General features: G+C 43.9%; 1 protein-coding gene across 1 annotated transcript; it reads right to left on the bottom strand.

Annotated features, from left to right (window-relative positions):
• Positions 1-867: 867 nt before the first annotated feature.
• Mtpbeta (mitochondrial trifunctional protein beta subunit) lies at positions 868-17,460 on the bottom strand. The gene is made up of 14 exons (XM_084578380.1): positions 17,347-17,460; positions 14,795-14,851; positions 14,482-14,602; positions 12,762-12,793; positions 12,590-12,657; positions 12,081-12,168; positions 10,350-10,537; positions 7,905-8,085; positions 7,651-7,775; positions 6,040-6,167; positions 5,101-5,188; positions 4,903-4,977; positions 4,556-4,720; positions 868-998 (listed from the first exon to the last, which is right to left on the bottom strand). The coding sequence occupies exons 1-14, from the start codon at positions 17,408-17,410 to the stop codon at positions 960-962; spliced, it is 1,419 nt and encodes a 472-aa protein (XP_084434506.1). The 5' UTR covers positions 17,411-17,460; the 3' UTR covers positions 868-959.
• Positions 17,461-17,531: the final 71 nt, after the last annotated feature.

Raw genomic sequence — 17,531 nt, 5'->3', positions numbered from 1 at the left:
TATTCGGCGTGCCTGTTTGCATGCGCGTCCCAGGAGGAAGGTACGACAGGCCTTTTGGGAATCACTGAGTATTGTGTGTTTTCTACCTTGGCTGCTGGCGTGTTTAACTGCAAGGACGATTGAAACTTCCTCTGCATCTTGATCGATGAGCTGGTCACCTCTCTTCCGGTGTGTCCAACTGTGGCGGCTACCGCCGCTTTTCTTCCCAGATATGGACTGGTGTCTACATAGAGTATGTGCAGCAGCAAAGTCAACCTGTCCCAGCTTCTTGTTGCAGCCAAATGATGGCAGCGCACTTTGCTGCTACCGGTTTACCTGGCATAAATCCAGATATAAACCACTTTGCGACTATGGAGAGAGATCGTGCAACCAATTAAGGCTGCTGTACCAATTGCAATCGCAGCTAGGGCACGTGATCAACACTGCACAATGCTGAAGAAAAATCTCTGCTAGTTTTCTGTAAAAATAATCCACTTTAGCTAGGATTTCTTCAAAATAGCTATTTTGACCAAGTACTCCACATGGCTTTTGCAAAAGTGACCAGACATGGCACCACAAATGTCCAAAATGTCTCAAAATGTGAGGTCAAAGGTTTTACTTGCCTATACCAGCAACAATGACCTGTACTACATAATATTAATGCTTCCTCTCAACTGTGTTAATTTACAGGCTTTCAGAAATGACAACGCAATAACCATGCTCCTGACAACTCCAATAATTCAAGAAACAGTGCATTCTTGAGGTACAGCAGCATACTCGGACTCATTTAAAAAAAATATTGGTGCATATTGTTGCTGAAGCAAGTTAAACTGCCCCTGTTTTGTGCTACAACATGACAGTTATCCCAAACAAGCATCAAGGCACAACGACAGTATATATACAAGTTTATTCACAAGTTGAAAATGTTCTCGCTAACTGTATAAATCTTTTAGGAACATGTTTTCTCGCAGGCACCTGTCTCATTTGCTTGGGTACCTCTCCACAATCATGGCATGACCCTGCAAGCAAGAAAAAAAGAAAGCCAGATTACAAAGCGCTTATAAAAAGAAATGCCCACTTCAGTCATGCATACTGTGCTATATGCTTTGCAACACTAGTGGTTCTATGAAATATAGTAATACATATACATTCTATTTTAAACTCATTCTTTCATAGCCCTCCACTACAGCACTTCTATCTCCCTATCATCTTTCACTCCCACTTTCCTTCCTTCTTTGAGGGCATGATACATGTGTCCATGGAGAATTATGACAGATACTGCGCCTTTTCTATCCTGTAAATCAATTTCAAATGCCGCTATAATGCCTGCTGTACTAACACCTCCTAGACACCTGGGTCTGCTTCTATTTGCTGTGTGGTGTGGCATTCGAGGAAGCGCCAAATGAAAGGCGCCGCAAGGACGCCTGAATCGAACGCCAGGCAGGGTCAGCTTCGTCTATGCATGGATCGCCTGGTGACGTCATGACCAGTCATGACGGTACATGGCGCGCCCCTTGTCAAACACAACCAACATTCCATTGAATGCATCAAAGTTCACCAGTGTTCTATAATTCATTTACAGGAAATTAAAGGCGCAGTACCTGTCACTATACTCCGTTTCATACATCAAGTGCAACACTGCCAAAACTATAGCTCTTGTTTGTGCTCTCCGCACCCGCGATGAAAAATAGTGCCTGCTCTTGACGAGAGGAAATAATAGTTATTTTGTCTGCAAGCTTATTACATCTTACATTTGCCATCAACTTCATAAAGAGCACGTTTTTTAGGGAGAAAGGATCGGATTCAGTGAATTTGTATGCTTTTTGTCGTTTTCGTTCGTGTCACGTTTTCGCTGCCCCACAACCTTGCCAGCTGTGCCACTAGATGGCGCTGGCTGTGCCCTCCGCGCTGCGCATCTCTTTTTGAGAAAATGGTTCTTCGGTGCGCATTTTTTCTATAAGATCCGCATTGCGAAGATGTCTAGGCATGCGAAGCAAGTTATTGAAAACGTGTATGCTCGGAATAGAGCCCGTTTCCGCAGGAACCATTCGGCTACAAAACGAGCGTGTAGTGATACGCCTCCTTTTTTTTTTCTTGCAGACTACAGTTGAATCCCGCTATAACGAAATTCACGGTGCACGAAAAAAAATTCGTTCTCGCAGAACTTCGTTATCGCAAAAATTTGACGTGAAACGCAGAAAGAATTGCCCAAGCAGCAGCAAAGGCATTTAATGCCAAAAATCTGTAAGCTTGGTTTGCTTACGCTTCACGGCGAGCAACGCCGTCACGCGATTTTCGCACTCGGTCAGCAAACCCATTGCAACATCGTCGTCTCGGACAGCAACGAAATTCCTGATGACATCAAAAGCGTCCATCACCTGTACGGCGGTTGCCGCAGCCGGCGCTTCCTGTACGTCGTCGTCTTCTTCATCGGAAGAGTCCTTATCATTCCGGGCAGCTTTTATGATCTGCTCATCACTCACATCCTCGTGAACAACAACACAAGCGTCAGCGCCGATGTATTCGTCGAGCTCGAGATTAGGCGGCACGGTTCCTATTTCTCCCAGCGTTTTCCAGGCGGCCGCGATCCCCGGAGCCGGTGACGCCTCTTCGTCGTCGTCTGTAATGCCTGGTGTTAGGCCAGCAGAGTGTACGGGTCGACCTTCGGCAAATCCGGCGTGCCTGAAACAGTTCACAATTACTGAGCGCCCCAGTGTGCTCCAGGCAGCAGACATAATCTGCAGTGCCACGTACAAGTCCACCTTCGTGTCTCGGCCGGTTTCAGTGTTAAAAAGCAGCCGCTGAATTAACCTCCCGCGGTAAGCGCGCTTCAGGCTAAGAATCACGCCCTGATCGAGAGGCTGTAAGACAGACGCGCAATTGGGAGGGAAAAACCTCAGCTCCGTGTTAGTGAGCTTGACTTCGTCGGAGTGATGCGCTGAACAATTGTCCAAAAGCAAGCAAACTTTACGGCCCTGCCGCTTCATGTCGCGTTCGAATGCCATCATCCACTCGGTGAAAATAGCGCGGGTCATCCATGACTTGTTGTTCGCCTTGTACTGCACAGGTAGGCTACGAGTTCCCTTAAAACAGCGCGGCTTGGCACTTTTGCCTATGACTAACGGCGGACGCTTGTCCGAGCCATCCATGTTTGTGCAAAGCAGCACTGTGATGCGTTTTTTGCTGTGTTTGCCGCCGTGACAGCGCTGCCTCTTGAAGTCGAGCGTCCTAGCCGGCAACATCTCGTAGAATAGCCCGGTCTCGTCGGCGTTGTAAATGTCTGCAGGCGCGAAGTTGCTTAAAATTCCGGCCATGTTACTCGCCTTCCAAGCAGCTGCTCCGTCCACGTCTGCTGACATTGACTCGCCGCACAACACTTTTCCAACGATGTTATGGCGGGCCTTGAAACGGTTTAGCCAGCCAATGCTGGCTTTAAAATCATCAATGCCAAGTAGGCATGCATAGTTCAAGGCTTTCTGCTGGACGATGCTTCCGGACAGGGGGACGTTGCTGGCTCGTGCTTCCACAAACCACGCATGCACTGCTTTGTCCAACTCTTCATGGAGGGGCCGCGTCACCTTTTTGTGCTTCGAGGATGTGCCTGAAGCAAGTGCCATTCTCACGCTGTCCTTATTGCCTAGAATCGTTGACAGCGAACTTGCAGGAATTCCGAAGTCTTCAGCAATTGCCGCTTTCTGCTTGGGCGATTATTTGAGCTTTTTGCTCAAGGGAAAGAGTTTTGCGTTTTTTCACTTGCGTTGCCATCGTGTCCTGCGGATGAAAACTCGTCGTTGTCGAAGAGAAAGGCAGCGAGTGAACAACGCGACCACGACACAAAGCCAAAATGGCGGAACTGCAATCACGTGATTTCATGCTTAATGTGGCTTTGGATTTGACTTGGACTTCTCGCCAATAAAACTAGTTTCGGTTTCGATTTTGAACGCGAAAATTTCGTTGAAGCGGAAACGCTCTGCAAAAATGGTTCGTTGTGCAGAGAAATTTAGGCCATTAATTCTTATAGGATACTCGCGGGGAATAAAAAATTATTCGTTGTCGCGGAAATTTCGTTGTGGCGGTATTCGTTGTGGCGGGATTCAACTGTACTTGCGTAGCTTTCGCTGCGTTGCACCTGATGTATGAAACGGAGTATAGGGAATCCCACTATCCTCACTGTAGAAAAGGGGAACTATGATGAACGTTTCACTGCTGAGGATCCAAGGGACGGAGGTTCGATTCCTGGTGGAGACAAGGTTTATTTATTTATTTTTAACTATCCCCCTCGAAAGCGTGACACCCTCTGCCAACAGCTCTTGCTGACAACGATGAGGCATTAAAGGCTTTCACCTTAATAAATAAATAGTTATAATGCAATATACCATCCCATTTAACAGGCAAAACATCCAGCACAAAGCAACGCTACAGATGATTAATGCTATTTGATGTTTATTTGTGGCTACACTGAGCCAACTGAAATTTTCTGCCTGAAACTGTACATGAACAGCAGTTAACTGAACATCGTGGCTTTCCGATAAGCCGAGTGCAGGCTTTAAACGGCAAAGAAAGACAGCAAGCTTACATGTCCACCGGCCGCACACGCTGCGGTAAGGCCCCACTGTTTGTTCTCATGGATCAGGCGGTTTGCCACGGTGGTGACGAGACGAATGCCGGTGGCACCGAATGGGTGGCCCAGAGACAGCGAACCACCCCAGAGGTTCAGCTTTTCCAGCGGTGGGCAGCCAACCTGTGGACAATCGAAATGACATACTATATGCATCTCTAATCAGCATGTTCACCGGTGCACAGACAGTCACTGCCAGCTTATGTGACCGCGCTGGGAGTATATCAGCAAAGTAACGGTTTACTCATTCGATTTCCACCGATTTGAAACCTTAGATCATTCCAATCTCTGTAATAAGCTGCTACCTTTGCAGGCTTTCCCATGTAGGTCTTGGCAAAGTAGTCGGAATCCATGGCCTTCATGTTGGCAAGGATCTGGCCCTGAAAATGTCAATGTGAATAGAAAAAAAAAAAAAAGGGGGGGGGGGGGGGGGGGGGCAATGCCGTTAATATCAGCCAGTGGAGGGTAGTTCTGCCAAAGTGGCCACAGTCAGCTACACTCACAGCAAAGGCTTCATGGTACTCGAAGACGTCAATGTCCGACATTTTGAGCCCTTCCTTGGCGAGCACCGCTGGCGTGGCATATGTGGGACTGAAAAGTGAAAGAACAGAATAAGAAGCCGCGGTAAACTGGATTCTTGGGGAATTAAAGAATATCTTTCACCTCGTGCAAAGAGCAGCCCTTAAAACAATAAATAAACACTGCAAATTAGTAACAGGACCTCAAGCCTCATACTGAGAGGGCAGCATATCATGAGAATGCCACAGTGGCAAGGAGGTGACTGAAAATTGGGATGATGGCAAAATCAAGGTGTGCAAATATATAATGGCAAAAGAAAGCTATTGTCCTTTACTACATAACTGGGATACACAGATGTGAAGCTCAAGTAGCACTAAATATGCACAGTCCTACAACCCAAGCATGAAGGCAATTATTCACAAACCTCACTTGGGAAGCCTAGTGCACTCCTCTGAATGCAACTGAAAACCGACAGGTTAAAGGGCCTCATTTCATATCCTTCCCAAGAATGCATCCTGGTAGATTATCCTCCGATGCAACAGTAGTCCGGATTCAATTCAACCAACACAGTTCCCAAGGTCACTGCCAAATGATCTTATTATTAAATCTAAATCTATTTTGGCAACTCAAACGACACTGATATCTCAAGGATGCCCTTTGGTACCTCCTGCCTCGACTGGACAAGTGTCCTAATTACAAATGTCTGTCTCAATGTTATGCTCAGTTGTCTCCCAAATCCAGTGTCTTCCAAAAGACATGCAATCACCAAACTATCACTGCCGAACACTGTAGCCGCTTATATCGCCAGCGCACAACACACAGAGCAACATTGATCTCAACCTTAATAGCCCCAGACTAAGTTGGTCCCAGACTTAAATCCTCACAACCAGTGCACCACTAGACGCATGCCAACCGGAGCTCACCCCAGAAGCAGTTGGTCCTTGGGGTCCTGAGCAACATAGACGAAACTGCGAAGGTAAGCCTTGGGCTTGAATCCCATGGCCAAGGCCTTTTCCTCGGACATGATGAGTGCCGCAGATGCACCGTCCGTCTGAGAGTTAAAAAAGAAACAGCAGAGAAAGAGTGAGAGGGGGCTTCGGTACTCAATTTGAATGAAAGCGACAATGCTGCACGCTTCTGCAGTCACACTAAGTAGGCATTACAAATAACAAATACGGCTGTTTGTGTCACAATCCCTGCATACATGGACTTGGCAGAGTCGGGTTGAGTAGAGTAAGCAGCAGAGTGAGTTAACTTGCCTGCAGGGGGTAGGTTAACTCGCTTGAAGCATGTAGACTGTCGAGTCAGAGGTCGGGTAAGAAGGAACTCTGAGATCAGAACCTTCCAGCTCGGCTAAGAGAGACCTTGAAATTGAATGCTGCAGGGACCTCAACAATGAAAAACAAAAATCAAAAATAAAGTGAAGCTCCAGATTGTAAAAGGCAACAGAATCAAACACGAACAGGAAAGTTGTTCACTAAGAGCAAATCTCGACACAAGGTGCCACTGCTATACTTGCTCGGTCTACTACAAGCGAGTTCATGTAGACACCAAGAAGGTCGAGTAAGGGTGACCTCGCTTACCGACACTGACTAGACCCAGTTTTGCCGAGTCCATGTATACAGGGCTGCTGAGCTTCTCAGCTAAAGTAGTTTTCTTGCAAGAACCAATATAAGTAGCACACGCACCGGTTCCCAGCTGAAACGTCAACAATAAATCTGTCTACCCTCTTCAACACTCTCGCACACACATTAAAAATCTTTTTATAATCAACCACATGATATTATAACACTTAAAATAGGCTTAGGTGATACACAAAAACCACTTAAAAGTTGTAATAATTGGTTGACAGAAAAGGAAAGGCGCATATCTGTCAACACTTTTCCTATGAACACCTGAACCCAGGAAAGAGAGAAAGAGGAGCCATAGTGGAGAGCTATGGAGTAATTTCGAACACCTGGGGATTAACGTGCGGAAAAAGCACAGCACTATGACACCTCTTCGTTCCACCTCCATCAAAATGCAGCTGCCGGCGGTCAGGGCCAGTTGAAAGGCACGATAGGCATTTTTAATACTGTGTGTTTGTCAAACAGACAAGGCCATTATAGTATAAAGAGATGAAAAAACTTACAGGATAGCTACGAGTATGTAGCATGAGCATTAGCTGCGGTCTGATAGCAAATAATTTTTCACGGGCACATTCTGTCTTTCTCTCGCAAGCTTAGACAACCGTTGTGGAATCCTGACTTTCCCAGGACTGCACGTGATATTCACAAGCGAACTTCTTTCCAAAGATAGCTTGCAGCAGTGGCAGGTACCCTGTACGTCTGCTTAGACATACTTCTTAGAGCATGCAACACTGGCAAAGGAATTTACAGCAAGCAAAGATCCAGCCCATTTTTTTCAAGCTCACCACTTCGAGAGTACCAGAAGGCATTTATGCATTCGTATCATGCATGAAAAGTGCATGAGAGTAGCTTCACAAAGAGGTGGGCAGAAAGTTTGAGGCTGGCTGTTTCTGCGCAGCCGCTTACCAGAAACGAGGAGTTGGCGGCGGTAATGGTCCCGTGGGGTTTGATGAAGGCCGGCTTCAGCTTGGCCATCTGGTCCAAAGTCGACACCCTAATCCCATTGTCGGCAGACACAGGTGTGGAATCCCCTGGGAAAGGTATCAGGTCGAGTCTCAGAGTTCTGATGCTCACAAAGCATTCATCGATGGGAAAAAAAAATAAGGCTCCTTGCAACACGTTCCACACAGGCTGGATGTCAACCAAAGGAAGCTTCTCACCTGGCACCGAGAAGGGCACGATGTCAGAGAGTAGCCCCTGCTTGGAGGCCTTGTCGGCCAAGGTGTGGGATCGCAGAGCGTACTCGTCCTGCTCGCGGCGACTTACCCCAAAAGCAGCAGCCAGCCGGTCACCCGAGTGACCCATCACCTCTTTGGTGGTGAACTCCGACACAGAGGGAAGCTGCAAGGCAGCAGCAAAAGATGTTCAGGTCCTCCCGCGGTAAACTGAAAATGTTTCGCCCTTTTTGGTCCGTTACCAAGAGCTGCAGATATTTCCAATGCTGTCTCGGTGAATTTGTCTAGCTTAGCACCACCGATGAGCAAGAGAACGCATACCCTCTTTGTACAACCATTTTTTCTCCTGATGCAGACGTGTCATCACAGCGCGAATGACATTCTTGTCATTTTGAAACCTCAATTCGCGATGAACAAAGGTGAAAATAAGACGGTGCAAAACCACAGAGTAAGCAAGACGAGGAAGTACATTGCAGACAAATTTCCAATTGCTTCTGTTGCTTTCAGCCCGCTGCGACGGGCAATGTCGCCAGTGTTAGCACCGTGAAGGAAAAAGGCTGGTACAAAGAAAGCATGCATAAATACTGTTTATAGGTGGTGCAAAGCCATACAAACTGACCAGGATTATATTTAAAATTAATACAGGACTGGCAGATATGTGGCTGTAATATTTCACAATTTCATAAATTCCTAATAAGGAGCGCTAAAAGAAAGAGAGAGAGAGAAAAGAAAGAGGGATATTACTTGTTGGATGTCCACGTATGCATATTTTTGCTTGAAACCACAAGCACTCGAATGACGAGTTTTCCAGATTGATTGTAATGTAGACAATGGGAAGGTGTCTTGCATTAAACACTGAAGGCACAAAAAATCTGCACATTATTAGTTATGGCTTATACTATGAAAAATGCTTTTAAAAGTATCTGCACCAGCCCAAACAAGAGGCAACCAATACAGGACCAACTTGTATAAACAGTAAAACCTTCTTGATACACTTTTAAAAACAATGATACAAATATTGTGCAGTAGCGTCAAAATTCGCGACAGATAGTAGTGTGCACTCTGCTTGTCTTCTTGCATAACCTAATCACTTCTGACTGTATCCCCCATAATTCCCCTAATTTTAGGTTACAAGATACCTGCTGACAATTCCTTCAAGCACAGCACAGCTTTTTGACAACCCACTTCAATCATATCACACTGAAGTTTAATTTGACTCCATAAAAAAGAAATTGAAGTGATTTTTGATCATAACTACGTCAGAGATCCGGCACATTAACATAATATGACCTTATTCAGTGTGTTCTTCTCAACAATTAGTCAATTGCAAACTGCAAAAAGCAAGAATTCTCAGTAACTGTTGGCCACACCTTATCTCTTCCACATTAAGAATCGTTACTTTGTGTTACCGAGCAGCAGTATCATTAGCTGGTTGATGTAACCAAGAAAAGTACACGACTTCACTGGGGCCATCGTAGGGTAGGAGCTAGAGCATCAATGTCGGTTGGCTTGTGGGGTTTAACGTCCCAAACGACTCAGGCTATGAGAGACGCTAGAGCATCAATGTTGCTATAATCCCATCACTCATTTTAAGCATGGGTAAGAAAAATAGAGGTACCTCTGAAACTCATCACGTAAAAAATATGCACATTTGCAAGCCCATAAAAAGCGATTCAATGCAGTTTTAAGGGGAAGATCAGGGTCTTGAGAAATCTTTTTTTATTTGTAAACATATTTTGTTGAAACTTATCATGCAAGTGTGCATGTAATACTGTTTTCAAATATGTATATAGATTTTAAATATCTTGTTGCCAAGCGAAGTTATGGCAAAATAATGCATCTGTTTCTTATGGGCCATTACAGTAGTTTCATTAAAAAAAACCTCTTTTAAGAAATGCACACATTTAAAAACGTCCACCGCACATGATAGAGCTAAGGAATTTCCTATAATGAAATTTCATGGCTATGAATAAATACCAAAGTCGGAAAGAAAAGTATGCGGCAGTAATTGGTTGAAATTTAGTCCAATTGCTAATATATCAAAACTAAGGGAAAAGAAGAAAAGGTTCAGCATGTGCGCTGGACCTTTTGAAATGTCTGCATGTTCCTAAATGAGGCCTTTTTTAATGAGAAATTGGCATGACGGACCGTAAAAGAATCTATGATTAGGGCAGTTATTTTGCCATATTTTCTTCTCAAGATGAGATTTTTGAAATCTAAATGCACAATTAAAATCAGCATTCTATTCCACACTTGCACGCTAAGTTGCAACACGATACATCGAAAAATAAAGAAAGAATTTTCAAGATCCCATTTTCCCTTAAGTTTGCCACTAAGTTCCTTTTTACTTTTTTTTCTTTAGACACTAATGACTGATTGCAGAGAGGCGTTACAGGCTGAGAATCGCAGAGTCCAGCCGTCAGGGCTCACCTCTGGTACCAACATGCTGGGCCTGAACTTGGCGAGGAGGCCCAGTTTCTGCAGGGGGGTCTTGGCCTTGTTGGCTGACAGGAGCAGCTTACGCAGCTTGCGGTTCAGCCGTATCGGGACGTCAGAGAGAAATTCCACACCGCCCGCCATGCCAACGTCAATGGCCCCCGACGAAATTAGTCCCATCACTGCATCCGACAATGAGCAATGAAAGCCCAAGAACGAATGTATCTATTTTGTCACCAGCTCCACAAATGTCACGCACTACATGATTTCGAGGGAGAAATTCAATCCCTCTGCATCCAAGATGTACCGTATAGGGTTTGATGGCAGACTGCATGCTTCATCCACCCAGAATTAAGTTTTACATACTGACTGTTGCAACACTACATGCAAACCATAATAAGCATTTCTCGGTTAAATCGCTCACTTATTTGCACTGGTATTTGGCGCACAGATAGCATACAACTCGCTATAGCTTTTAATACCAGTTTATATTATGTATATTTGACTGATTGGCGCAGAATAAAATCGAAATCCGAGTCATCTGCATCATTGTCAACCCAAAACAAGCCTTCCTATGGGTTGCCAATGCTGCAGGCTATGTGGATTTCGAATTAATTCTAATCGAATCAGGCAAGGACATCATCCAAATTGATACTGAAAATGTGCTGAATTTTAGTGCGAATAAGCTAGCGATTTAACCGATAGAAGCATATTACGGTTCGCATTTAGCGTTGCAACACTCGTTACACGCCTATTATTTAGGCCGCATAAAAAAAGACTGCAACGAATTAGTCCTTTTTTTAGGAACAAAGGGTTGTGGGAGTTGGATACTACCAGCGGAACCATAGGGCTCGAGGTTCTGCAGTCCTGGATTACTCCCTTTGGCAAACCGGCACACCGTTTGCGCGCCTTTGCTGTTGCACATGCAGCGGGAAGGGGCGGCCGCTCGCTGAGTGGACCGCACCCAAAACAAGGCTGCCGATTCACTCCTTGCCTCAAAGGAAAGAAGGTAGTGAACCCTGTGCGTGATTCTCAACTAACTCTACGGGACTTCCAAGAAAATAGAGCAAAAACGGAGTAAAAACTGACATTTCACTCCTTGCCTCAAAGGAAGGAAGGTAGTGAACCCTGTGCGTGATTCTCACTCTACAGGACTTCCATGAAAATGGAGTAAAAACGGATGTACCAATTGAACTCCAACTTTGTGCCCTTTAAAATCATGCAATGACAGTCCAAGCAATAAAGATAACAAGGATGGCTTGCACACAACCAATTTTGGTCTCGCTGGTGCGACATGATAGTAGACCTCAAGACAATACCACGAAGCGCAACTATCCAGATGCACATAGAAGTGCAATCAGCTTTACGATGGGAGAACGATAACATTTCTTCACTTTGACAAAGTTAACTGCGACTGCATATAAGGCTTCAAGTAGATTGGACCAGTAGATTACAGCGTCTCACTTCATAAGGTACAATAGACACTTTACATGATATAAACTACCCGTTTGATTTTAGAAGCAACTTAAAGAGAACAGCACTGTCAAATTCCTACATGACTTTGGCCAAGATTTTAAGAGCAGCTGCAGTACATGCAGGCATATTTGACAAACGCTGAAACGGTCTCAACAGGCTGAACCACAAGAATCGCTGACAACTAGCACCGGTAAGTACCAGCACCGACGACGCCGGTACTTGCCAGAACAACCTGCGCAGTCAGCCTACCTGAGGTGATAGCCTGGTTCGAAGAGATGCATGCCATGGTGACTGTGTGGCACGGCGTCTGGTCCGAAAACCCAGCACACAGCGCGGCCTGTAACAACATTCACCAAGTGTGTTGGGCAAGACCTTTCAAAACATATGATATACTTTACAATCTATCTGTCTTCTTCAGATGCCTTCTCACACAACCCTTCTAAACTACCTTAATGGCGACTTAATCGAGCTGACTACCAGTCAACCTAAAAAAGAAAAGTGTACAATCAACATCTCCATTTACATTACCTTAGTGTTAGGATATTAATGACTGCAAGTGACTGAATTCATTCAATTCAATGCATTCAATTAAAAAGAAATGATTCTATTACAGAACTTCCACAGAGAATGACATGATTCATGTCATACATGGTGCCATATCACCTGGAATTATAATGCATTCTCCTTGGTGAGAAATATTCAAGATTACGGAACTGACTCAAAATGTTTCAATTCGAAAAAAAAAAATAATAACTTGCCTCCCGAGCAACATTGCATGTTGTAGGCTCAGCAATCACACTTCCTGAAACAATGTACTCAATCGACTCTGTACAGAAAAGGAAAAAAAGAAAAGAAAAACAAAGAAAGCTTGAAATGACTGCCTAATTAGAAATCAACAATAACTAGATGCATGGCAATTGCATCACCAACCTTTTGGAATGCCAGTCTTTCTCAGCAGACTCCTGTAATAAAAAAAGGCAAACAAGAAAAAGGCCATTTTTCTACTCAGGTAACGAAAGAAGGTAGCAGTTGAAAGAATTTTATGGTGTTAAGCATCATACAGCAATTATTTAGTGCCAGCAGGAACAGAAACAAAGTGACCCCCTAACAAAAGAATTGAAATGCAACATTTTCAGTTCCATCATAATACTAGAACTATGCGCCCTCTTGCAGAGCAGTTACGGGCTGCTATGCAAACCCAAAGAGAAGATAACTTTCTTTTGCCAAGGGGTCATCGCATGTCATTCAACAATACATGCAGCTCAGACTGCTGGCCAAGCAGTGAACAGCTTTCCACCCAGAGCATTTGGTACAATCTTCCTCAGAAAGGCCCCAGGCACTCAGTAGTTTTAAGCTACTAACGCGCCTCAAATGTGCTATGAAATGTCATCAAACTCTGGTAGCTCAGAGCTCGGGGCCCGAAACAAGGCAAAACTTACTACGGCAAAAAAATAATGACAAAATATGCAAGGGTTCTCCTTCACTATTGAAAGCTCTTTTTTTTTTCCCTCGAGACTGCATTGGCATTCTAACACAGCTCCTCACTTTCCATCAGATGGTGCTTTCATAAAACTGTTCAACAAGCACTCGGACAAAACTGCTTTTTCAGAGTTTTGAGGCTGCATCAGCTAGCCCCTGAACATCTGAGTTCGCTCATCAGCAACATTCAGAAATACATGCACCACCATGAAACCAACACGGCACAAGATCAGACTGCTTCTAGAACTACAAGAAGTGTAGCGTTCTATGAGAGTAAATATTACTGGTGCATGTTTGAATCAAGATCAAGTTTGTACCATTGAAGTTGAAGTTCAAAGTTTATTTTCGAATAAAAAAACAACGTACAAGAATATACAGAGAGAGGTCCCATGGTATAAGACTGCAGGTGGGACCACCCATGGTAATAGATTTCAATAGGCAACATAAAGAATAATATTATTGTAAGAAAATGTATGAAGCAACACTGAAAATAAATAACGAAATGCATAGTAAAGAGTGCATTGCCGACAGATTTAGATACAAAAATAGAATACAGAAAAAAGTACAAAAACACGAATTCCGCAACAAAAAATATAAATAAAGAAATCACAAATTAAGAAGAAAATTTTTTAATTTCAACTTGAACAAAGAAAGTGTATTAGTTTGCTTAATGTCGAAATTCAAAGAATTCCAAAATGATATGGACAAAAATTGAAGGCCTTGTTTCCCGTAGTTAGTACTGACCTTAGGTAGTAGAAAATTATTACGTAGAGTGAACCGTGTAACGCTGTTGTTTTTGATCGTGCCGGGAGGAAAAATGCTAAATGGGAACTGATGGTGAAGAATCTTAAAGAATAGAATACCGATATTATAAGAGATAAAGAGAAAGATAAATTACTTGAGCTTTTCAGCCACTCAAATGCCGTGGCTTAGTTCATAGCACTTGATGCTCCAAAGAGAGTTAAATTACCCGGGACACCGCAGTGGAGGCCTCTGAAAATTTCATTTACCTGGGCTTCTTATAGAGTGCACTGACATCGCATGGTAAAATGGCACCATTATGTTTTTTAAATATTTTGCACACTAACATAAACAATTGCCCAAGATGCCAGATGAGTTGGCAGGCTTCTAAATACCACAGCAAGTCAAAAAGACACAGCACCGCACTCACAAGAAGGCACCCCTCTGGAGGTCGTGGGGCATAAGGTTGTTGTACTTGGTGCCCGAGAGCAGGAATGGCGTCCGCACTCCTTCCACCAAAACAATGTTCTTTTGCCCAGACCTCTTGGTTGCTACAAGGGGAGAAATGAAAACGTTGCAAAACAACTCCACTAACAACTTTCAAGCCATATACGAAATATGAATGGTCGCATGACCTGAAATGCCCAAAGTGCTCCTGAATTCAAGGTGAAAGGCTCACCTTGTGCGTAAATACAAAAATGCACTTAAACTAACAGTAAAACACAAAACGAATGCTTTCCTACCAGTAGCTGTAGCATAGTGGCTGGTTGTGACGACACTTGACAAGCAAGCTGGTGAACCTGAACCAATGGCAACAAAAAAGAAATAAACATTAAGCATCTCTCTCTCTCTCTCAAACACACACAAAACAAATTCTAACAAACGAAAATAACTTAGAAGGTTGCCTTCATTTGCGCCCTTCCAAGGTCAAGAAGCTGCAAATGCAATGCATGTACCTACGCCAGCAGAGTCTGAGGCACAGAACGAAAGACAACACCTTCTTTGCCCTCAGCCTGTCTGTGACAAGAACAATGGGCCTTTGACAACACCTGCTTCCTGCTCTGAAACTGCAGGAATCCATTCCCCATCGGTAACAATGTTGCTGCTGCTATTTCGCCGATTTCTGCGTGTCACTCCTGCTTTGCGCTGAAGGCTTGCAGGCACTGCAGTGCTCGCACATCGTCCCTACTGGAAAGGTCTGCAGTGGAAACACAGCTGTGTTTCTGCCCGAACGCCTTGACACGTCAGTCATTCATGACATAGACCTGTGCTAATGCATTGTGACTGACGGGGATGGATTTGCAGGTGTGATTTTCTGTTAATACCAGCAGGTAAGTTACTGGTCAAATCAAGCAGGCTTCTATGAAGGCCAATCGCAGCAACGAAACAGCAACCAACATATGTAAGAGAAGTTTCCCCAGGTCGCTTAATTTCTAGGGTGGGGTGATGAGGGTTGAGGAGAAGCAGTAATCATTTTGGTAGTCATCAGTTAGAAACCAAAACATCAAAGCAAAAAAGAAAAACAAGGAAGGAGGGAGTAATGAAATCTCTGCCAGCAATGGCATCAGGTGATGAGCACTTGAAAAATACTAGTCGTGGCAGTGAGTACAGCCATCTTTCATTGAGCTGTCGGCCTGCTGCATAATGCAGTGTTCTATCCAGCCTATATGGGGAACAGCACGTATAAATGGCAAAATTAACCCCACGCACCAAACTAATTGTATTGGAGTACAATTAACTTTAAGCCCATGTAATTGTCAAGCATTTTATTCACAGAAAAAACCTAAGGCGTACAAGAGGTCACTGTTAAGCTAAGAAAAAAAAAGTTTCTCTATTGCCGTGCATGGAAGTGTAAGGTTAGTTTGATCCTGTACAAGAAAATATGTCCAAACTGCAGAGGTTTCCCAGCTACCAAAGCGGTTTAAAAAATATTTTAATGAAATCATTGCCAGACAGATTCACAGCACGCACCGCTCCAAAATATAATGCAACTCCTGTGGTTTAAAAGTAATGTCATTTCTGACATGGTTGTAAAAAGATGTGCAGTGCGCAACTATGCAGTCAATACATATGGTCACAGTCACTTAGCCTGACAAAGCAATAAGAAGTGTACATCACTGTTGGAAGTTCATGAACTAAATATTTGCAGAAAAAACAATTTCGCCAAAGTGTCTCTGTGGTGCCTTATTCTAAGTGTCTGGACTACACAGTACAACAGCAAGGCAATACAGATCAAATATCAGTTGGAGGTAAAGAGATAAAATATTAAATACAGCCACCTAAATTTAGACTGATATTTTCTTTCCTGTAATGATGCATAACATACCAGAAACAGGTTAGTTTAGTCAGCAGCAAAATATAACTATGTATCAGCAAACACATTGCTGTTTACTTTTTTTTTTTTTTTTTCATTCTTCACGTGACCTAATCGCTTCTTACATGTCAACTACCGTTCTGCTGATAAAAACGGAAATGCATTGAAAAGAAAGTCAGTCGCACGCTATTAAGCAGTTGTGGGGGAATGTCACGGGGTAATCCATCCGTATTAACGTCTAACGCATCATTTGGAAGAAGACAGCACGTAATCAAATGCACGATGCATATACTATTTCAACCCAAGGTCAGGTTTCTCGCATTTCTCCTCTTCAGAGCTTTGACCATGACGAACACAGGGTTAAAAGTACGCGTGCATTGATAGGGGCGCCCCATTGAATCGACGCATGCGATATCTGATCCGGCTGACACTTCGGAACGAAAAGTGTTTAGTGACACGAGCGCCGATTAACGCGCATCCGGGTCCAGATAGTGAGCGCGAGGTCGTCCCTCTTCAAACCTTATTTGCGTTGAAAGCACGCCGAAGTACGAAATGTCTGAGTAGTACAGGACAGTGGGGGTGATTAGACATAATTAAAATACAGCAATGAGGTAATACTCTAGCCAGATTTACTGGCTGGACGCAGCTTGAATGAAATGAATCTAATGAAATCTGATTGCCCGACTGTAAACCAACACGACTGCCACGAAGCGCAATAACATTGAAGAGTTGCGGCAATACAAGATTTCAATAGCGAGTGACATCCTTTGGGCCGAAACCGGTTCAAGAAGCCCCAACTTTTTGGAGGAAAAGTGAAAACATAGGGAGAACCAGGAAAACAAAATTGCCGTCTGCGAATTAATCCCCACACGAGCAAAGCGCAAATAAAGCTAACGTAAAAGCCAGCGGGACAGTTGATAACTACCAGACCAATATTTTTCACTGCAACAAAAAAACTGCGCGAAAAATCCTCGTACTCACAGAACTTAACGCGTTTTAGCGCCGCCGAAGCACCAGCACCTGCCCGAGCCGACACAAACGCCATGATTGCTTGACGAGGCTTGCAAATGGTGATATGGTCAACGCCCTAAAGCCTTCTCTTCAAAATTGTTTTCTTAACAAAAAGCAACAACTGGAAGTGTAAGAAATGTTCTAAATAAATACAA

The sequence above is a fragment of the Amblyomma maculatum genome, chromosome 9 (assembly GCF_055883805.1).
Source record: "Amblyomma maculatum isolate TAMU_Amacu chromosome 9, ASM5588380v1, whole genome shotgun sequence".
Taxonomy (NCBI): Eukaryota; Metazoa; Arthropoda; class Arachnida; order Ixodida; family Ixodidae; genus Amblyomma; species Amblyomma maculatum.
The sequence above is the reverse complement of the archived record's forward strand: the minus strand, read 5'-3'. Positions and strand labels throughout refer to the sequence as shown.